This window comes from Puma concolor, chromosome A2 (genome assembly GCF_028749965.1).
Source record: "Puma concolor isolate L17-30 chromosome A2, mPumCon1.1.hap2, whole genome shotgun sequence".
NCBI lineage: Eukaryota > Metazoa > Chordata > Mammalia > Carnivora > Felidae > Puma > Puma concolor.
The window spans coordinates 113,998,283-114,020,940 of record NC_141668.1 but is presented as its reverse complement, the minus strand read 5'-3'; the positions used below and the strand labels follow the sequence as shown (position 1 = coordinate 114,020,940).

General features: G+C 54.2%; 2 protein-coding genes across 6 annotated transcripts in view; one reads left to right on the top strand and one right to left on the bottom strand.

The window, feature by feature from the left end:
• The first annotated feature begins 342 nt into the window (after positions 1-342).
• GP9 (glycoprotein IX platelet) lies at positions 343-2,086 on the top strand. Of its 5 annotated transcripts, none has more exons than XM_025922270.2 (4): positions 398-495; positions 947-1,071; positions 1,337-1,362; positions 1,470-2,086. In XM_025922270.2, exon 4 carries the CDS (start codon positions 1,481-1,483, stop codon positions 2,012-2,014), a length of 534 nt encoding a protein of 177 aa, XP_025778055.1. In that variant the 5' UTR covers positions 398-495; positions 947-1,071; positions 1,337-1,362; positions 1,470-1,480; the 3' UTR covers positions 2,015-2,086. The 5 variants fall into 5 exon arrangements, with proteins under 5 accessions (XP_025778037.1, XP_025778055.1, XP_025778045.1 ...); XM_025922260.2 differs by having other exon boundaries at positions 399-495; positions 1,234-1,362; XM_025922264.2 differs by having other exon boundaries at positions 402-495; positions 909-1,071; positions 1,234-1,362.
• A 10,509-nt stretch (positions 2,087-12,595) lies between these two features.
• Positions 12,596-22,658, bottom strand: part of RAB43 (RAB43, member RAS oncogene family) — a 33,076-nt gene continuing 23,013 nt past the window's right edge. The window contains exons 2-3 of the mRNA XM_025922663.2: positions 19,992-20,175; positions 12,596-16,507 (exon numbers count right to left, since the gene is read on the bottom strand). Of these exons, the coding sequence (XP_025778448.1) occupies positions 16,257-16,507; positions 19,992-20,175 (435 nt within the window). The 3' untranslated portion in view covers positions 12,596-16,256. The remainder of the gene's footprint in view (positions 16,508-19,991; positions 20,176-22,658) is intronic.

The window sequence follows — 22,658 nt, the reverse complement described above, 5'->3', positions numbered from 1 at the left end:
CCCATGGGAGCTGCCCAGCCCACACCCCGTGTATACAAGCAGGACAGACATCATCGCTCCCATTTTACAGATGAGGAAATCTGAGATTTGGAGGAACAGCCAGCAAAGTCGCTCAGCTCCAAGGCCTCTTCCTCCTGGAAACCTTCCCCACCGCCGGGGACCTGGGGAGGGGCCTCCTTGGTCCTCCCACAGACCCTGAACTGAGGCCCAGTGAGGCGCTGGTGGCACATAGCGTAACTTGCGGGACCCCCTTCCGTAAACTGGGGTCGACTTACCGTTCTGGGCCCGAGCCCGCTGGATCCCTGAGTGCCTGCTGCCCCCGCAGATAGGGCCCCCCGGCGGCTGCATTCGGGGGATAAGCCAGGCTATTTTCATCACTTCCTTCCTCCCACTCAAGCATCGCCCACCATCTGCTGCCTCACATCCAGCTGCCAACTCAGCCTCCACCAGGACAGTTCAAGCCACAGAAGAGGGTGCCGACTGCAGGCCTCACAAGTAAGTGGCCCTCCTTATTACCCATCGCCCCCTCCCACACACACCCCCGCTCCCAGCTGGGACAACGGGACAGGGCCTGGCAGGGGAGGCCAGCCACCGAGGCCTGCCTGTGTCCCACCTTCAGCTCTCTGCTCCAGATGGGGCTGGGCGGGGGGCACTCGCTCTGAGACACGGGCTCCTTGGTTTATTCAACCCAAATTCACAGGAAGCCTGTGCGGGCCAGGCCCTGGTGGGGAGGGCCTGTCTTAGGAAGGGGAAACGCTCGTAGGGAAGTCACCCGGAGCTCATGAGGCCTGAGTTTGAGTCTGTTCTCTGACACAGACCGCTGGGTGACCCTGCACAAGTCACGCTCCGTCCCTGGGCCTCAATTTCCCCAACTCTGAGCATTAGCCTAGATGCATGGCTTCCCACAGGGAACCTCTTCTGTTCTCCTTCCCTGTCTGCGCCTCAGCATCCAGTTTTCGGCATTGGCTTTCACCTAAGAGTTCACTCGGCCTCGGGGCGAGCTGTTTGGCATGGTTGGGAGGAGGTGTGGTCTGTGAAATCCACACTGGCTGCCTGACCCCAGGCTTAGAGGTAGGGGGGCGGGGAGGAGCCTGGGGGCCAGGGGTCGGAACTGGGAATCATGTAGCAGGCATGAGCGCCCCTCACCCATGAACTGGGGCTGGGGTCTCTGTTAGGGGCCAGGAGGTCCCTTCCCAAGAGCCTTCTTACCCTCCCTCCCGTCCCCCATCACAGCCACGCTCACCATCCTGCCTTCTGAGTGTCCAGTGAGGCTCAGCGAGGCCTGGGTGGGACTCATTACACTTGCTTCTGTCTTCACCACCCCATTTCAACACAGGAGAAAGTTGAGGCCTGAGAACGGAGGTGAGTGGTCCCTTGTCTCAGGTTCGATCCCCCTAGCCCTTGGCATGGGGTGGAGGCTGCCGGGCCCTCCCTCACCCTCCCTCACCTCACGGCCACTCTCCCCACAGCCAGCCTGCCAATGCCTGCCTGGGGGGCCCTGTTGCTGCTCTGGGCTGCCGCAGAGGCCACCAAGGACTGCCCGGCGGAGTGCACCTGCCAGGCCCTGGAAACCATGGGGCTGTCGGTGGACTGCAGGGGGCGGGGGCTCACGGCCCTGCCCACCCTGCCCACCCAGACCCGCCACCTCCTGCTGGCCAATAACAGCCTTAGCTCCGTGCCTCCGGGTGCCTTCGACCACCTGCCCCAGCTACAGGTCCTCGACGTGACGCAGAACCCCTGGCACTGCGACTGCAGTCTCACCTACCTGCGTCTCTGGCTGGAGGACCACACGCCCGAGGCCCTGCTGCACGTCCGCTGTGCCAGCCCCAAGCTCGCCACGGCCCACCCCTTGGGCCAGCTCACGGGCTATGAGCTGGGCAGCTGCGGCTGGCACCTGCAGGCATCCTGGGCCTACCCGGGCTTCTGGTGGGACGTGGCGCTGGTGGTCGTGGCCACGCTGGGCCTGGCTCTCCTGGCTGGCCTGCTGTGCACCGCCACAGAGACCCTGGACTGAGCCCAGGACCCTAGGGTCACTCCCCCCAGCCTGAGCCCCCAGTAACCCAAAATAAACTGCTCAACCATTGTATCCAAGCTCAGAAAAATTGTGTTTCCTCTCGGTACCAAGTCTGGCTCCTTCTGGAAACCTGGGTCTGTTTTGTTATAACCTGATATCAACTGGGGCTTCTCTGTCCCCCAGGTTCCTAGTAAAACGGGCTGTTCCACCTCCCCCACGCCAGCCACCCCCAATTCCACCATCTGTGGACATCCCGAGCCCTTCTTCGGTGCCTGACAGGTCCCAGGACTCCGGTCCGCACGCTCTCCTCTGTCCCAGCGCCCACATGGAACACTCTGGAGGGCCCAGGCGAATTTCACATCAACACGTGGCTCCCGTCCAAATTCTGCAGAAAGCTGGCTCTCACGACACAGCAGTGAGCAAAGCGGGAGGCGCAGAAGACCCCGGGCAGGTGGGAGGAGTTTCCATCTCTGTGACGGACATACCTTGAAAGGCAACACCACCGTTTACAAAACAGCCTTTTGTGTCCTGGCCACGAAGACACCTGCTTTTCCGGCCCCATCCTTTCTCATCTTCCCCTGCAGGGCTTCTCTCCTTTCCTCCTCTCTCTATCCCTCTTTCTTCAGAAACAAAAGTGGGGCTCCTGGGTGGCTCAGTCGGCTCAGCGCCCAACTCTGGCTCAGGTCATGACCTCACGGCTTGTGAGTTCGAGCCCCACGTCAGGCTCTGTGCTGACAGCCCGGAGCCTGGAGCCTGCTTCGGATTCTGTGTCTCCCTCTCTCTGCCCCTCCCCCCCCCCAATATAAATAAACATCTAAGACATTTTTTAAAAAGAAACAAAAGAAATTCTTCCCTTTCTCATGGAAACAACTCCAGGTGCCGACATCAGACACCTCAAACTCCGGAGTCCCACTTGTACCCCCAGCAATGGTCACCAAATTCTTCAAACAAGACTCTTCTCTCCCTCAGAGGATTCTGGTGCCAGCAGTTAAACTAATAAGACATTTCTCCACCGTATGAGAGTGTTTCCAGGTCTGTTACGGCCAATCTGAATCCAAATATAATCACCCCAAGGTCCTTCCCTCGAGGAGATCCTGCATGTGGTGGGCCTGGGGCTCAGAGGGTACCATAAGGAAGGTCAGGTAGGCACAGAGCACCATGGGAGGGCACTGAGCCACAGAGCTGAGGCTGGAGCAGGAGGCCCGAACTCGGGGGTGGGGGTGATCTATAGGGAGAGGTGGAGACTATGGCAAATCCGACAGCCCGTGTTCCATCTGTGCTGCCCTGTGCAGATGTGAACCCTGTCTTCCCATTCGTCCGGGGAGATCGGAAATGTACATCTGTATGTGAAATCCCAACCTCAGTGTTGGCAAGTGAATCCGGAAAAAAATACGTATACATCAACAGGACACATAAAATACATTGATTGACTGGATGGAGTCCGTAGGCTGAGAGTCTGTGAATTGTACAGTCGGGATCAGCTGGAACGGGGCGGCCTTGGGGAGCAGGAAAAGCTGGCATCTCCCCACAGGGCACTTAGTAGGTGTGCAGCCCTGCGTGAACCACCCGCCATGGGGCCTTCTTGTATGCCCTGTGAGGAAGGCACTGCTCCCCCACACCGGATGGAGGACACAGCCCCAGGGCCCACGACACTCTTCACAGGCGTGATCTCAGACAGGTCCCCTTTCGTACCTGAAAAGTGCCCCCTTGACAGCTTCCTCAAACTAAGGCCCTTCAGCAACCCCAGGCCCCCCCATGTAGGGTGCCCCTAAATCCTGCTACTGCCCCTTCCTGAGGCCCACACATGCAGCCACGGCTCTGGCACAGTAGTGATCATAAGCCTTGATCCTACTGGCCAAGCAGCTGGTCCCATGAGACACTGCCAGGAGCCCAGACAGCACAGCATCGTCAATGCAGAGGGTGACGTCCCCGCGGGAGGTGGGGAGGGTAGGGATCTCCCGAGGTGGATGGCGGATTCACACGAGAATCCCCAGGGAAACAGGTGCGCTGGGAAACTCAATTGGCCACCTCTGTTGTCCCCATGGTCTTTGTCCCAGGCCAGCAAGGTGGCCACCACAGCACCACGCGCATAGTCCCCACCCACTCCACAGCCACCAACCCAGCATCCACAGATCCCATCACCACGGCCGACCATCCGCCGGCCACCACTGTCTCCTACGGGTCGGCCACAGCCACAGACATCAGGCGACACCGCCCACCCCCTGCCCCGCCGGCCCCCTACAGCTTCTGTCACCTCTAGCACCAAACAACCAGGGACCTTGGCCCCATCACGGTCACCCTGACGTCATCCTCATGACCATCTCCCTCATGAGCGTTTTCAAAATCAAGCGGCACGTGGAGAATTTGCTAAGGTGACTTTCACCAGCTGCTGACCCCCTTGCCACCTCTGCCTTCTGCCCCTGCTCCAGGCTCCTGCTCCGCCCGGCTTCTAGGGCCTGCTCAGAGCCCTCTGCTGGTCCTCTGCAATCCTCTGGCCAGTGGGTGAGCGGAGAGACCAAAGAGGAAAGCGCGGATGTTCGTGGCCGGGCCTGGAAGAGGTAGGGAGGGCCTTTGCAAGCAGCTGTTGTCTGGAACCGGCCACCGGCCCCGCCCTAACCACAAGGGAGGCCTGGAACTGCTCCCCCTGTGTGCCCAACCGCAGCAGCAGGCGGGCATCTGGCCACTGCCGGCCCCACCCGGTCTACGCAAAGGTAATGGCACTTGATCAGAAGGCAAGCACACTGTAGAGAGGGAATCTGTGAAGCCTGGGCGGTCTCGGGGGCACACGCCGAGTCTTGGCCCTGAGCCACAGCCAGACCCAGCCCCTAACACAGTGCCCATCTCATGTGTTTTGCATACACACTTAACCACACCTCCTGTAAGTGCATGTGTGCACAGAGTCTCCTAAGACTCCATGGCCCAGCCAGGACCCTCACCGTCTCCAGCCCCTGGGGTTGACACGTCAAACCTGATGAGAGTGAATTCCTTGTCGGGCAAAGGATGCACTCCATTTCTTGAAAGCGGCCTGAGCCAGCCCCTGTGCGTGTAGCTGAGATGGCAGAGAGAAGGTGGAAGGCTCTGCCCTCCCCAAGCTCCACTCCAAAGGGGGATGCTGAGTCAGGGGCCTGAGGAATCTTCTAAGAACAGCATCTGACTTGACAGACACCCCTGGCCTCTGAATGTCAGCTTTCTAAATGGCTCTGGGGCCAGAATCCTCATTTTAAATCACTACAGGCAATATGTCTTAAAATCTTGGGGAAGTTTTGTGTCTGTAGATAGATCTCTAACCAAGTGGGTTAAATTCAGAGAGGAAAGCAAAACTGTAATATTTTCTTTCTTTTTTTTTGTGTGTGTTTATTTATTTTTGAGAGAGAGAGACAGAGTGTGAGCAGGGGAGGAGGAGGAGACAGGGGGAGACACAGAATCCAAAGCAGGTTCCAGGCTCTGAGCTGTCAACACAGAGCCCAACGAGGGGCTTGAACCCACGAACTGTGAGATCATGACCTGAGCTGAAGTCGGACGCTTAACTGGCTGAGCCACCCAGGCACCTCTATTTTCTTTTTTAATGTTTATTTATTCTTGGGAGAGAGAGAGAGAGAGAGAGAGAGAGAGAGAGAGAGAGAGAGAGAGAATGAGTGGGGGAGGGGCAGAGAGAGAGGGAGACAGAATCTGAAGCAGGCCCCAGGCTCCAAGGTGTCAGCACAGAGCCCAATGCGGGGCTTGAACCCACGAACCGTGAGATCATGACCTGAGCTGAAGTCAGACGCTTAACCAACTGAGCCACCCAGGTGCCCCAAAACTATATTACTTTCTTAATAAACACACACACACACACACACACACACACACACACACACAAAACAAAACAAAAAAACCTCGGGGTTGTCAGGGCAACAATACAGAAGGAGCCAGATGGAGCCCCGGATCAGCCCTATTGATCCTGTCCTGTTTGTGTTCAGACTGTTAGAGGGACATAGATTTAGTCCTATTCCTTTCTTTTAGATCTGTGTACCCCTATTAAGTAGAAAACAAATATGAGGTTTACAACAATATCATGAAAAGAGAGGTCGGGCTCTGAGGTTCATCCAACCTGCTGGGTTCTTTATCTGATGCTTCAGGGTGCTGACTTGTTAGTGAAAACAAAAGCATGAATACATGCATTTGATGTTTCAGAGTCTAAAAGAACTCCGCACACCTGCATCGCAAGCTGAATGACTGTTCCTTCCTCTGAGTTCAGAAAGTTTGAATTACCATACAGAAAATCTTTGTATATTTATGCAGTATCTTTCAACAAACACGGATAATTGTATTCTGTAACTGAAGCCTTTAAAAAGTCGACAGCGGAGACTCAGGGGTGGGGAGTTTGGGGAGCTGTTGAAGGCGTGTAGAGTTTTGTTTTGCAAGAACTAAGACGAAGAAGCTCTGGAGGTGGATGGTGGCAATGGTCGCACACCCACGTGAATATACTTAACACTCCGGAACTAGACACTTAAAAAAGCTTAAGATGGTAAATTTTATGCTATGCATGTGCTATCACAACTTTTTAAAAGAAGTCTAGAGGGGTGCCTGGGTGGCTCAGATGGTTGAGCAGACGACTTCGGCTCAGGTCATGATCTCGCGGTCCGTGAGTTCGAGCCCCGCATCAGGCTCTGTGCTGAAAGCTCAGAGCCTGGAGCCTGCTTCAGATTCTGTGTCTCCCTCTCTCTCTGCCCCTCCCCTGCTCATGCTCTGTCTCTCTCTGTCTCAAAAATAAATAAAAACATTAAAAAAAAATTTTTTTTAAAAAGAAGTCTAGAGTGATGGTTTTCAAACCTTTTAGCAGTAAGACCTTTCTACCAACGAACCCCTAGGCAGTACCTGGTATATGAAATAAAGTGTCTCCATCTGGTTGGATGGGGGCCTAACTGGCGTCCTTCCCTCCTTCCCCATCCCTGCCTTTTGTGGGCTACTGACAGGCTTCAAGACTCTTCCAAAAGCCCATTTGTGAAACACAGGTCTAGAGTTTTAGTGGGGTATTAAAACTTGGTTTAAAAAAAAAAACAAGTACAGGGGCGCCCGGGTGGTTCAGTCAGTTAAGCCGCTGACTTCGGCTCAGGTCATGATCTCACAGCTGTGGGTTCGAGCCCCACGTCTGGCTCTGCGCTGATGGCTCAGGGCCTGGAGCCTGCTTCACATGCTGCGTCTCCCTCCCTCTCTGGCCCTCCCCCGCTCACACTCTGTCTCTCTCTCTCTCAAAAAGTAAATAAACATTTTAAAAAATTAAAAACAAAACAAGTACAGCAAACTATCTCTGAGGACACATGGTCTGGAAATGGAAAGAGGTACCCGTTCAAGAACCACAACACTCAGTCCTCCCAGATTAGTCTCTAAATTCAATGTCATCCCAATCAAAATTTTTGCTATAGAACTTGACAAATAAGGGATGAGACCAGCGCCACCGGAACCTCCTTATCAATCCTCGTGAGAGGTTTAAGCAGAAAGTCAGATAAAGCCAGAGCGGCAGCTTAGAGGGGCGTGGGTGAGGCGGACAGAACCTTCCCCAGACTGCTTACACTGAGCACGCTGACCACATGGGACAGACAGCTCTCCCTGCCTGAAGACCCACGGAAGTTACTAGATGATTGTTAAAAAAAGGGTAAGTTCAAGGGATACGGGAGTACTGATGCATAGGGGCACTTGTACCCCAATGTTTACAGCAGCACTCTCAACAATAGCCAAATTATGGAAAGAGCCTAAATGTCCATCAACTGATGAATGGATAAAGAAATTGTGGTTTATAGACACAATGGAGTACTACATGGCAATGAGAAACAATGAAATATAGCCCTTTGTAGCTAAGTGGACGGAACTGGAGAGTGTGATGCTAAGTGAAATAAGCCATACAGAGAAAGACAGATACCACATGTGTTCACTTTTATGTGGATCCTGAGAAACTTAACAGAAACCCATGGGGGAGGGGAAGGGGAAAAAAAAAAAAAAAGAGTTTAGAGTGGGAGAGAGCCAAAGCATAAGAGACTCTTAAAAACTGAGAACAAACTGAGGGTTGATGGGGGGTGGGAGGGTGGGTGATGGGTATTGAGGAGGGCACCTTTTGGGATGAGCACTGGGTGTTGTATGGAAACCAATTTGACAATAAATTTCATATATTGAAAAAAAATGTAAAAAAAAAAAAAAGGTAAGTTTCCAAGGATGGGTTAATAGAGGAGACAACAGTAGGAAAGTGATGCCCACAAGCTTCTGTAAGATGGACAGTGGACAGAGGAGTTGCCACTGCCTCAGCAGGTGACAGGAGGCTCCCCCCATGGCCTGCACTGGGACCACCGAGGAGGGGCCGTGGCGTCGCCCCACTGAACCCTCAGGAGGCTCCATGCTCCCCTGTTGCAATTGTGATGTGACTCTTATTCAGAAATGAAACAAAAGAATTTAAAAAAAAATTTAATGTTTCTTTACTTTTGAGAAGGAGAGAGAGAGAGAGATGGAGTGTGAGCAGGGGAGGGGCAGAGAGAGAGGGAGACACAGAATCCCAAGCAAGCTCCAGGCTCTGAGCTGTCAGCACAGAGCCCAATGTGGGGCTTGAACCCACGAACCGGGAGATCATGACCTGAGCTGAAGTCGGATGCTCAACCGACTGAGCCACCCAGGCACCCCTCTCATCAGATTTATTACTTATTTCCCATATGAGCATGTACCCATATGTACCTGTGTCTATAGCTAGATATAGGTATATAGTTACACACACTTATGTATCAATAGGATACATATAAAATACGTTTTATATATATATATATATATATATATATATATATATATATATATATGATAGTTCCATTTTTAAAGATTTATAAAAGAAAGAAAAGAAGAAGTTCTTCATAGCTCTATTCTAACACAATCGCTGTTAACATTTTCATGTCCAGACTTTCTTGTTTACATCAGTCGGAACACTTCTTTACTTGGGTACTCTGAATCGTTTGCTGACTATTGCATCATATTTTTGAACGTTACATCGTTTTCCTGACTCTTCTGAAGTATATATATTATGCCTTTCTATTACAAAGATAGTAGAAATTGATTATGGAAGACTGGAGAGTGTAGAAAGGCAGAAGGAAGACCCAAGCTCCCCAGCCCTTCACTGAGAGATGGTCCTACATTTTCAGCATTCCAACATACTGTCTAAAATATTCTGCAGCGAGGGATGGCTACCTCCTGGATCCCCCTCGTATGGGAATAAGGCTATCATGGATATTCCTGTGCATAGAGGTTTTATTGTTTTTAAGAATCATTCCTCGAGGGGTACCCAGGTGGCTCAGTTAAGCATCTGACTCTTGATTTTGGCTCAGGTCATGATCTCATGGTTCATGAGATCGAGTCCCACATCGGGTTCTGTGCCGACAGCACGGAGCCTTCTTGGGATTCTCTCTGTCTGCCCCTCCCCTGCTTACATGCGCACAAACTCTCTCTCTCTCGCTCTCAAAATAAATAAGTAAACTTAAAAAAGAAAAAGATGTGTTCCTTGAGATAGATCCCTGTAAGTTTTCCGTTCTTTTCAGACCTGTCCACTTAGAATTGAGTCCCTTTCGTCGAATCTAAACCTGAGTACACAGCACTGTCACTGCAGCCACAGTCCCACCCGACGAAACCCAAGGGGTCCCCCCAGGATTTCAGGGGGGTCAAGGCACCCCATCCACGCCTCACATCTCATCTCTGCTGTTCACTGGATGTGCATTTGAGGCAAGGCCTCAAATTCTATGTGAATTCTCTTGTGAATCCATATGTTTTCCAACTGGAAGGTCTACAGCTTAAAGGGGTCACAGATCCAGACAAGACCCAGAACCCGCATCAGGCATGAGCTCAAATGTTGCCAGAGGGGGTTGGAGTATGATGGAAGAGTGTCGGGTGTTAGGTGATCTGGCCATCAGAATCAGAGCCTGCCACCAGCCCTTTGCCTCTGATGTCCTTTGCCTCCGTGCCGAGGACGGAAAACACTCTTCAGGGGTAAACGGGAAAGAAGCTTCGGCTCTTCTTTTTTAGGAAGAAACTAAAAACTTCTGAGGCACGAAGACCTGCCCAGGGGCCACATGAGTGGGGTGGGCAGGCTGTGCAGACCAGGCTTCCTCAAACTGTAATTTGCATGCAGATCCCTTGGGGAACTTACTGCAATCTAGGTTCTGACTCAGGAGCTCTGCTGTGGACGCTGAGATCCCGTGTTTCTAACCGGCTCCCGGATGACGCCGGGCTGGCGGCCCGTGGACCACACGTTGGACAGAAGGTTGGAGCATGTTGGCCGGGAGCTAACTCACCAGCCCCCTGACCACCCTCTCTGTCTCCTGGCCTCCTTCGCTGAGTCCGCGCCTCCTGATGACCCCTCAACCCTGCACAAGGGGCCTCCAGCTCCCTGGTGGACACCGTCATCACTGTGCTGGTGAGGAAGCAGCTTTGAACCGGCAACCCCCACGTCTGCGGCTGGCTCCCCGGGAACTGTACTGAGGCGATGGCTGCAGCAGGACGTGAGGTTCAGAATCGCTGCAGGGGACAGAGTCCTGAAGCACACAGCCCACGTCGGGGAGGGCTGGGACAGTCCGGGCTCCGTCCCCGAGCCAGGTGGGAGGGCAAAGCCGTCCTCGCCACACCCCCGGGCTGGCCCACGTGAAGGCACACCACAGATGTCCAGGAGGCTGGAGTGGGAGCCCAGCCTGCCATCCGGGCTGGGTCTTTTCTTTCTGGGGAGTGGGGGGAACCGACAGCAGCGACGGGGCACAGCCGTCTCCGAGGCTGTGTGTGTGGGGGGGGTTCCCCACGCTCCGGAGGGCTCCTAGGAGTAGCTGGGAGTGAGCGTCAGGACCAAGCAAGGGGGAGACCTGGTCGGTCAGTGCGTGGCCTGCTTTAGGAAGGTGTGTGGAGCTGGGTGTGGAGACGGGAGGCAGGAGCCAGGCCAGGCAGAGGCTGGGCAGAGACTGGCTGGGGTGGGGAGGGGCTGTGTGGGGAAAGGGACAGAGGACGAGGAGAGGGGATGTGACTCGGGTGAGGGCACCCTGCGTCCTGGCTTCCCCAAAGGAAAGGTGGCACGGTCCCTCCTCAGCTGAGCCCCTGGCTGAATGTGTGGTCGGGGTTGGGGCTTTGGGGGCCCCCGGGGGGGGGGGGGCGGCCGGGACCAGACTCCACTCTGGGACCTAGGACCCAGCCCCAGCCTGGTCCGGGACAGGGGCTCAGGAGCCAACTTACTGGGGACTTTGAGTGAGTCCCTCTAGGCCCCTGGCCTCACTCTCCGTTTCCAAGCCCAGGACGTTGTCCCAGGGTCTGGCAGTCCCATGGTGCGGGCAGAGTCAAGAGAGGGCCCTCAGCACAGCCTCTGGGGGCCACGTGGTGGCCCGGCTCAGACCACCCAGTTAGGGGTTTTTCTTCCAAGGGCCACATGCGGGCTTGGGGCCGCCCTGCATTCAAGGACACGAGGGAATTCAAACAACAGGTATCTCTCACTGGAAAAGGTCACAGAAGAGACTGCGGTGTGGCCCCTCTGGAACGCCCAGGGCTCCAGGCCCGCCTCCGTCATTCAGTTAGTGGAATTCACAGGTTTCGAACCTCTGGGACAGAGTCAGAAACAGGCGTCGCTGTTCCTGTCCTTCAGTTTCCAAAGTCCCTCCCAGCTGGGATGTCCTGGTGGCTTCCCAGGATGCAGGCAGGGCAGGAATTCGTGTCCCACGTCTGAGGAAGCTGAGGCTGGGTGGAGAAATGACTTGCCTAAGGTCACACTAGTCATAGTGGACCTGGGATTGGAATGGAGGTTGGTCTGACCCCCATGTTGTCAGCATGTCTCAGAGCCAGACCGGGTACAGTTACTACCTGGCCACCGTGCAGTCACGCTATCGTCATCTGGCCCCTGTGTCAGCATAGGCCCCCTTCTGAGAATGACCGGGGACAGATCCCAGATGGTCTCAGTGGGCTATGGTTCCTGGTGGCAGGGGCCCCATTCAGGCACTTGGCAGTTTTCTGAGCACCTACTATGTGCCCAGAACCATTCTCTGCCCTGGGAACATAGCAGCAGTGAGCAAGACCAGTCCTGGCCCTTGTAGGGCCTCTCCTGACTTGGAATACAAGGTCTAACTTGTTATGGCTGCAAGGCTCGGGCAAGACACTCCCAACCACTGAGTCCACTGGCTTATCTGCACAGCACGGGGATGGTAACACCTCCCCCACAGGGTTGTAGGTGTGGGAGAGGCCTGGTTTCCCCAGGCATCGCCCAACCGTACTCCTCAACCTGCCCCCCCCCCACTCAAATCCAGCTGAAGTCGTTCAGTGACTTGCCCATGGTCTCCCGGGCCGAGTGAGGACCCAACCCAAGCTCTTTCCTGCCCCTTGGGCACTGACTGCTCCTCTGCCAAAGGATCCCACATTGGCCTGGGGCAGAGAAGTCTTAACAGGGCTCCAGGCAACAGATGGGCGGTAAGAAGTGCAGATCCACCCGTCCACTCTGGGCCTGGAGACTAGTCGGGGAAACCAGCTGGGCAGGTGGGACCATCTGTAGAGATGTGGTCACCTGGGCCAGCTCTGGGCTCAAAGGTGAGAGAAGCAGTCTTGGGCGCCATGGACTCTTTGCAGAAATCTGTTTAATGGTTTAGGAATGTGTAGACTCTGGCTCTGCTAAGTTTCCATAAAGGCAACTTTCCCATGTTTTAAAAAATAGATTTGCTATAAAGATTTATGTATCATAAATAGGTAACATGAAAAATTCCCAAATGCAAAATGGCATTGCCTTATTGCAATGCTGAGGCCCTCCCTGCAGCCCCAACAGTCCAGTCCAGCAGGGCTCAGAAGGTCCTTGAGGCCCCCACCCGTGGCAGCCCTCCTGGGGAAGAGTAACTGAATTCAATATGAATTAGGAGCTTCCTCTAGCTCCATGGCTGCCTGCTGGGGTCTGTGTCCTTAAAGCCCTTTTCTGGAAGGACAGGGACCCTCTGGGCGGCCCCGCTCCTCCTCCCGGGAATAGAAAACACCAGCCTTCTCCTTCTTCAGCCCACGTCCCATTAGCCCCACCCAGGCCACAGACCGCCCTGTCCCCGGGGACCTGGTAGCGGCCAGAACACTTCCTGGCCCTCTGATCCCTGCCTCCTCTCCTAAACCCTGGCCTCTGACCTCACTGGCTCCTGCTACTGGATAATTTATAAACAGAGGGAGAGATAAAGCTGTTTCCCTTCAGCCCCAGAAGGCCTGGGCTGTTGCAGGAGGAAACAAAGGTGGGTTGTGTTCTGTCTCACACAACTTCCCCGTTTTCTCTTACCCAAATCCGGGTCCCCACGTGACAGAAGACTGAGGCCCAGGAGGTAATGAGGCTCCTGCCTGATGCCTCACTACAGGCAGCCCACCAGCGTGGGGCCCTGAGCACTAGCATTCGTGCCTGTGACTGAAACCCGGAAATGGTCTCTGTTCGAGGCTGCAGGAAATGGCTTCTGCCCAGGAGGAGGGGGAGAAGGAATTCAATCTCGCCAGAGGGTACTATGGGCAAAGGACTAGCTTGGGGTGGGGCCAGTGCTCAGAGGTGTCCAGCTGGGTCGTTTGTGGGACTCTGAATGACACGGATAAAAAGGCTGGGTAAGTGGGGGTGGGGGAGGGCAGGAAGGGCGCGGCCTGCATAAAGGGTGCTCCTGGGGGACAAGGTGCTGGGAGAAGCCAGGGCACAGCTGTGGAGGCCTTGGACACCTAGATTGAGTATGGGCCATATCCCAAGGGCCCCAGGCACCCTGGAATGGGGAGGGGGCAGCAGCATCAGTTGTGACCTTCTACAAATGCCACTCTGACTGCGGCACGAGGGCGGCTTGGGCTGCACAGGCTAGAGGCCCAGGGGCCAAAGAGGTCCATGAGATGTCCAGGGGATCCTGGGGCCCATCCAGAGCAGGGGCGGGGGGGGGGGGGGTATGGAGGCGGGATCCCAGCACTGTGGTGGGGAGGGGAGAGGGAGGGTCCCGGCTAGACCTTATTGGCTGTGGTGCCCGAAGGAGGGATGGCCAGAGACCAATCAGCCCATGTTTCAGACACCTTGGGACTCTGAAGGGAGAAGAGAATCGTGTTGGGGGGTGTTGCTGGGTGAGCCAAGAGGCTGCCAGTGAGGAAACCGCCCCGGTCCAGGCTGGGCCAGCTGCTCCCTGCCCCCTCTCAGCCAGGCCCTTGCAAAGTTTCAGGTCTCCATCCCAGGGGCCTGGAGGAGGAGGGAGATGGCTCATAGAGAGGAAATGAAAGGTCTCCCCACCTTGCCAAAGCCATCCCAGCCCTGAGGCAGAGGAGGGGCAGCAGGTAACAACGGCAAGGGCCCGCACCTATGCTCAGCTGGAACTGTGGCTGCAAGTCAACGATGGGGGTGCAGGCCCAGACCCGTGCTCCAAGATCCCCCGCGTTCCTGCCACCACCCCCCAAAGCAGCAGGCCTCTGGAAGGTCAGGCTTCATGAGATCGCTCTTCCAGCTTGGGCCCTGGTAGACAGCTTAGCTCTGCCGCAAGATCAGCCCTTAGAGGCCATGGTCTGAATGTGTCTCAGTGACAGGCACTTTCTACTTTGGAGGAAGAGCCCAGGCACTGCAATGGAGGGGCCTGGCAGACACCAGCTCTCCCTGCCAGCAGCTGGGCCCCAGGCCCCACTCACCCCATCTCACGGACAAGGCCACTGAGGAAGGAAGCCAAGTGGCCTTCTTGCTCCCAGCTCCCACCCCACCACGGCCACCAGTGGGCCGGCTGCCCTCAGCACAGGACCCCGCTCAGCAGCTCTTGGCCCAACCAGGCCAACATCCTTCCCTTCCAGAACCGGGCTCAGACATGCCTGCCTGAAACGGAGTCCTCAGCCCTGCTGGTCTCGGTCTCAGCCAGGGAAGCCTTCCATGCCCAAGCCCACAGAATGCCGTGGGTCTGGCTTCTCACTCTGCGGTCAGGCCTGCCTACGAGAAGGGGTGGGACGGTGCAGACCAAAGTGCAGGAAGTGGAAGGCAAGGGAAGTCGGCTGGAGCACCGCCTGGGCCCCGCAAGGCTCTGGGCTGCACCTCCACGATGTGACCTTGGCCACGGCTCTGACAGCAGTTTATTTCCCGGGGCCCTCCACTGAGGGGGCCTAAGGGGCTAGACTGGGCTGACATGGGGGGTCCGGGTAGTACGGGGAGATCACCCACCCCCCCCAGCTCAATCCCTGTGACCCTCTGAGCTACCTGCCGAGTGCAGCCCCAGTGATCCCAGCCCCCACCCGCCTTCTAACCTCAGCACCCTGCACACGCTGAGGCTGGTAAGGCCCAGGATAAAACAGCCGGACCCAGGACTGCCAGGGCATCGCCTTTTTGGTTTGAGAAACCAGAAGCTAGACTGGAAGCAGTTAGGGAGCTGTGGCTCTGAACGTGGCAGGAAGGGCTTCTGCACAGCTAAGACTAAGTGCCCTGAGGGTCCCTCTCAGACCGTAGCCTCAGGGATGCAAGCGTTTACTTTTCCCTTAAGTGTCCACATTCCCACCTCATTCCCCCAACCCCCAAGTTCTGAGAGTCGGTGCTGAAGGAATCAGCTGGTTTTGCAACCTGAGTGGCCACACTTTGGGCCCCAGGCCAGCAGACGGTCCCCGCTGGGCTGTGGGCCATGACCCCATACTTGTGCCGACGAAAACAAGAAGCTACACGGAAAACCAGAAAACTTGAGAGGTCTTGCTAAGGCAGCAGGCCAAGCCCCAAGCTGTCTGTGAGCTTCGAGCTGGCAGTGAAGAAAGGAAGGAAGTTCCCGGCCTGGAAGGAGCTGGGGCTTCCCTGGAGTCTGCTGGGTGGGTTGCTCTCACTCGGTACAGAGGCCCTGGAGTGACCTGAAAGAACCCAAGGCACCAGCCACACCCCTGCCGCCTCAGCTGCAGCAAGACTCAAGGTGTGAAATGGTCAGACCCAGTACATGTGCAGCAAGGGAGGCACATCCCGGCCCCTCTCCTGCTGGGATCCACACCGGCAGGCCTGGGCCAGTCCTGGACTGTGAAGAACACAGAGGGGACGGCCACTGGCTGGCAGGTGGGGCCCCACGCCCCACAGGCCAACAGGTCTCCCTCAGAAGGTACCCCGCTGCTTCCTTCATCGAGGGTAGCTTTCCCATCAAGCACCCAGGCCACGGAATGGAGAATTCCAGGGCTTTATCCAGCTGCTCTAGGATCGCTGGCACCATGGAGGGCCAGCTCTGGAGGGGTGGGCCTGGCAGGCCAGAGAGAGGAGGTGGGGAGGCCCCTGCCTGCCTGCCCTGCACCCCGGTCAGCAGCCGCAGCCCCAGCTCTCTCCGACGTCCTTGCTATCCAGCTGGATGTGGTCGGTGCCCTTCTCACTGAGCAGAGGGCCGCCGTGCCGCATGACCAGCTCCGTGGCCACCCTCACGAAGGCCTCCTCCACGTTGCTCGAGTCCTTGGCCGACGTCTCGATGGCACACAGGATGTCATAGTGCTCTGCCAGGCTCTGTGCCTCGGCCAGCGGGACCTCCCGGAGCTCGCCGAGGTCCGACTTGTTCCCTGTAGGGAAAGGCCAGGTGCAGCTTGGTGAGGCCCATGGGTGCCAGCCCGCCCTGTCCCACCCGGCGGGGCCAAGCTGAAACACGTCAAGCCGCCCACCGCGCTCGGCCAGCCACCAACGAATACCTTCTGGTGTGGCCCTCCATCTTTTTGGGGGAAGAAAAAAGACCTTCTTTTATTTTAAGGCTCTTAGTCCAGCCTTTAGTCCCTCCTTTTGTTTCTCTTTTTTATCTTTGCCAGAGGCTGGTGTCTTTTATGGCTTCTTCCTGACACATCGGAGCACTCAACTTTGGTGAAAAGAACCTTAGAGCTGCAGGAAACTTCAGCTCTCTTTCGCCTGCTGCGTGACCCTTGGGGAAGTCACTTCATCCCTGGGTCTCGGTTTCCCCGTCTGTGATGCCACCTTCAGCACAGGAGGGATCAGATGATACAGTGAACCTGAAAGCAACGGGCACTTGGCAGACGCTCCCTACGACGGGACGCCAACAAGGAAGTCTCGCAATGCCAATTGTTTCCTTGGCTACAATTTCGTTATGCTTATTATTTAGGCTCTCCTGTTCTCATCTGGAATTCTTTCCTTGCCTGGAAGACGGGGACTTTGATTATTTTGCTTTGCTGATAGTAAGAGCACAGCCTACCGCCTGACCTGAGAGCGCACCTCTGGTTGCTCCTACAAGGTGTCAGCTGTGTCATTACGTTCTAAATAATCTGGTCAACTGCTCCTTGACCCAATTGCTAGAAGAATTTTTTTTGAAGTCTCTAAGCGGTTGACTTTTGTAATGTGGTTATAGGGACGACACAAAAAAAAGATAACCGCGGGGCCCCTGGGTGGCTCAGTTGGTTGAACGTCCAACTTCGGCTCAGGTCATGATCTCACAGTCCGTGGGTTTGAGCCCCGCGTCGGGCTCTGTGCTGACAGCTCAGGGCCTGGAGCCTGCTTTGGGTTCTGTGTCTCCCTCTCTCTCTGCTCCTCCCCCACTCATGCTCTCTCTCTCAAAAATGAATGAACATTAAAAAAAAATAGATAACCACCTATAAAAATCAAGACTGTCTTTAGTAACCTTAAATGCTACAGCAACTAATTTCAATGTGTGGAACTCGTTTGGATCCTGATTTCAACAAAAAGAAGAAAAACAAGTACGTGTGATATTTATTAGCAATTATAAATCTGAGCACTCATCAGCCATTTGATTATATTAAGAAAATATCAATATGGGGGGTTGCCTAGGTGGCTCAGTCGATTAAGCATCTGACTCTTGATTTTGGCTCAGGTCATGATCTTGTGGTTCGGGAGTTCGAATCCTGCATTGGGCTCTGGGCTGACAGTGCAGAGCCTTTTTGGGCTTCTCTCTCTCTCCCTCTCTCTCTGCCCCTCCCCTGCTCTCTCTCTCAAAAAATAAATAAACTAAATAATAAGAAGAAGAAAATATCAATATTTTGTGGATGTGAAAATGGTATTGTTATGTACTTTTTATTAAAGTGTTTGTACCTTTTATAGATTTATGCTGGAATATTGATAAATGAAATAGTTTGGTGTTGGGATTTGTTCCAAAGTAAGACAAGGGAGGGGAAGGGATGAGGGTAGAGAGGAAACTGGCCATGAATGGCTCATTGCTGAAGCTGGGTACTGGGTATGTGGGGTTCAGTGCACTATTCTATTTTTATACTTGTATAAAATGCTCTATGATAGAATGTTTTATTTTATTTTTTATTTTTTTTTAACGTTTATTCATTTTGGAGAGACAGAGACACAGAATGTGAGTGGGGGAAGGGCAGAGAGAGAAGGAGACACAGACTCCCAAGCAGGCTCCAGGCTCTGAGCCATCAGCACAGAGCCCTAGGCGGCGCTTGAACCCTCGAACTGTGAGATCATGACCTGAGCCAAAGTTGGATGCTTAACCAACCAAGCCCCCCAGGAGCCCCAGAATGTTTTATTTTGAATGTTCTGGATAAAAGGGAAGTGTCAGGCCGGGTAAGGAGAACCCCATTCCTGGTGGGGGAGCCCAGCTCCACTGAGCGCTCCCATATCCCAGGCCAGACAGGGAACCAAGCACCGCCCTTTCCCCAGGAGCCCCATCTGTACAATCTCATCTTAGAAGAATCTGCCTCTAAAAAACGAGAACAAAATTGGGGCGCCTGGGTGGCTCAGTCGGTTAAGCGTCCAGCTCTTGACTTCGGCTCAGGTCATGATCTCATGGTTTGTGGGTTCAAACCCCGCATCGGGCTCTTTGCTGACAGTGCGGAGCCTGCTGGCAATTCTCACTCTCTCCCTTTCTCTCTGCCCCTCCTCCACTTGTGCGTGCAGGTGTGCTCTCTCTCTCTCTCAAAATAAAATTTAAGATTCTCTCTCTCTAAATAAATAAGTAGATAAACTTAAAAAAAATTAAGATTCTCTCTCTCCCTCTGCCCCTCCCCGGTTGTGTGCATGTGCGTGTGCTCTCTCACTCTCTCTCTCTCTCTCAAAAAAAAAAAAAAAAAGAAAAAAAAAGGAAGAAGAATCTGCCTGACTGTTGGAATGAGGACCCTGGGGACCACAGAAATGGTCCAAAGCGCTTGAGCCCAGGTCTGGGGAGTTTATGTAGGAGGAAAAGGGAAAATGGAAGTAAGAGCCTCTCTCTGCAACAGTGGTTCTCAGTGGGGGCTCTCTGGGCCGCCAACATGGACGTCACCTGCGTCACCTGGGAACTTGTGAGAAATGCACATTCATGGGCCCCACCCAGCCTTCCTGAGTCAGACACGACGCCTGGCATCTGTGCTTTAACAAACCTTCGGAGCGCAAAGGTTTGAGAAGCGCTGCTCTGCAGTGTGGGGGGACAGCATGTCACCAAGGCACCACCAGCAGGACCCCAGTTTCGGATTTATAGGCTCACAGGGTGCGCAAACTGGGACAAGTTACTCCACTTTCCTGAGCTTCGGCTCTAGCCCTGCCAAACCAGGAGGAGCCAGTAGCCAAGGTTATGGGAACTGAATCCAGAGACACACGTGAAGGTTTAACCAGGGCTGACCACGGTGGGGATATGCGGGAAGTAAAAAGCAAATGTTCGCTCCTTTCTCCCTCCCTCCAATTCCAGTTTTGAATATGACTTTGTAAGTGATTGGCAGGATCAGAATTTGCAAGATCACCGTTCAAGCTCAGCCTCTCTCTATGCTCCACCTGCCCTTTGTTTAAAAAGGAGAAAGATGAGGGGTCCCTGGGTGGCTCAGTTGGTTAAGCGTCCAACTTCAGCTCAGGTCATGATCTCACAGTCCGTGGGTTCGAGCCCCGTGTCGGGCTCTGTGCTGACAGCTCGGAGCCTGGAGCCTGCTTCGGATTCTGTGTCTCCCTCTCTTTCTGCCCCTCCCCCGTTCGTGCTCTGTTTCTCTCTCTCTCAAAAATAAACATTAAAAACAATTTTTTTTTAAAGGAGAAAGACACTAAGACGGAGAGACAGAACCGTGGCCCCGAGAAACCCTACTGGCCCTGGCCCTGTTCCCCTCAGCTCACCGATCAGCAGCTGCACAATGTTGGAGCCCGCGTACTTCCTCACGTCCTCGATCCAGTGAGGCACGGACAGAAAGGTGCTCCTCTTGGTGATGTCGTAAGCCAGGATGGCCCCGTTGGCACTGCGGTAATAGCTCTGGGTGATGGTGCGGAATCGCTCCTGGCCAGCTGTGTCCCAGATCTGCAGCTAAAGAAATAGGGGGCCTCCCGTGAACCTGGTGGTGTGGCCAAGCACGGGGGATAGGGAGGGCAATCCCACAGACCCATGCCCAAAGCGCTGGTTACACTGGGCAGGCCACCAGCCCATGCCTTGGCAGGAATCATGCAAGAGGGGCTAGAAGGTGGACAGAGAAGACCCCTGATCCCTTACAAGACAACTCAGTGGCCCAGCTGTGAGGGGGGCAGGAGGATGCAAAGGAAGGTGGGGAGCCCTCATCTCTGCTCTCTAGAGTGCCCAGGGCTCCCCTAAGGCTGGGCTCTCTGCTGTTGGGACACTGAACCAGAAGAGCTCCAGCAGCTCACGGTCCGGCGAGCTGGTTCTGGTATGCTATGATGCTGGGTGTGTGTGCATGTCCTGTGCCTTCCCCTCTCTGGGCCCGTAAACACACTACTACACCCAGCCACGTGGAAAACTCCTCCAGCATTAGGGTTCTCTACTTCTGCCTCGGTGATGCCTGGTGGCAGTGCCGGCCTGGGGGAAGCAGTGGATGGAGTCCTCTGGCGGGGCCTTTATCACCTGCTGGCCCAGCTTGGCAAAAGGCAAGGAACTTGGGGTCTTTCCTTGCCCATGTTTTCACTTAACTAACACCCATCAGTGCCCACTGCCAAGCCTTCCTGCACCCTGGCCATGGACGAGAGGTGCCTGTGTAGCGGGAGCTTCCCTAGTATCTGGAGAAGCAATAGTCTGGCATTCCCAGATAGGGCAGGGGGAAGGCCTGAACCCGGGGCAGACCTTGGACCTTCACTGTGCCGGGGCTGGGAGGCTGCGCACTCTGGGTGGAGGTCACCAGCTCTGCAACTGGGAGAGATGGACTGCAGGCAGGCATCTGAGGAGGCAGATGGCAGGGCTCTTGGGGGCTCAGGACTTGCCTTCTCTGCTCTACAGATCACAGGTTCTTGGGGCTCTCTGAAGATGAACACGAGCCTTGGGTCTCCACCAAGCTCTGGGTCCATCCATTTTCCTTTGCTGGCACAAGCATTCTGGGGGCCTCTTTATCTAGTTCTCAAGGTATTGGGAGGCCCCCTAGTCCATCCGGGGTAGGGAAAAACCCCAGAGGCCTCAGACTGTTCCTGAGGGCAGGGCTTCAGGCCCTGGTACCATGGAGGTGAGCACCTCTTCCCTCGGCCCCATAGAGAGAAGTTTAAGAGTTAACAAACTCAGCCACAACATGCCAAATGAGACCCTCCTGTCCCAAGACCTCCTATTTACTCAACTATGAAAGGTTCCAAGGAAATCAGGTATCTGCTTGCTTACGCATGATGGGGGGGGGGGGGGGGTGGTGCGAAGCGAAAGGCATGAAGTCTGGCAATACACAAATGTGGAATCCAGTTGACCAAGAAACTCATCCCCATACCCCAGAGAGAGCGCATGACACAAAAGACAAAGGACAAACAGGAAAAAAAAAGTGACCTGGACGAAACAAAAGCTAGGCAGAAGCAAATTTTTGTTTATCAAAAACAAACATCGGTATTTTCAGAGATAGGAAAAGATCCACAAAACAATAATAGAATACTATTTTTTTTAAGTTGTGGGAGTATTCAGGGAAAAAAAAGAGCTTTTGACTATTAAAAATATATCAATGAAAAATACACCCTAAGGGCTGGAAGATAAAGTTGAAGAAATCCCTCCAAAATAAAGAAATACAAAGAAATAAGAAGAAATAAGAAGAGTAAGAGGGAAAAAACTGTAGAGCCAGCCTAAGAGGTCTAATATCGGGATAGTATGCATTTCAGAAGGAAAAGAACAGTGGGGCGCCTGGTGGCTCAGTCCGTTGAGCATTGGACAGGTCACGATCTCATGGTTTGTGAGTTTGAGCCCCGTGTCGGGCTCTGTGCTAAGCGCTCAGAGCCTGGAGCCTGCTTCGGATTCTGTGTCTCCTTCTCTCTCTGCTCCTCCCCTGCTCATGCTCGGTCTCTCTCTCAAAAATAAACGTTAAAAAATTAAAAAAAAAAAAAAGACTGAAAAAAAAAAAGAAAAAGAACAGTAAAACCAAGGGGAGGAAATCAAAGAAAGACTTTAAGAAAACTCCCTCTGAGAGTTCAAAGGGCCCACTGAACATAACACACAATGGAAGAAAACAGACCCCTCCCCACCAACACACTGTGTGGGAATTCCACAATGGGGTAGGGGAAAGTGCTAAAAGCTTCCAGAAAGAAAAAAAAAAAGAAAAGAAAACAGGTATTAAGGTTAAAGTTTCATAAAAGTCCACATGGCATTAGATATCCAATGAAAAATGCCTAGGGGCGCCAGGGTGGCTTAGTCCGTTAAGCGTCTGACTTCAGCTCAGGTCATGATCTCATGGTTCACGGGTTCAAGCCCCACGTCAGGCTCTGTGCTGACGGCTCGGAGCCTGGAGCCTGCCTCGGATTCTGCGTCTCCCTCTCTCTCTGCCCCTCCCTGTTCACGCTCTATCTCTGTCTCTCTCAAAAATAAATAAACAGTAAAAAAAT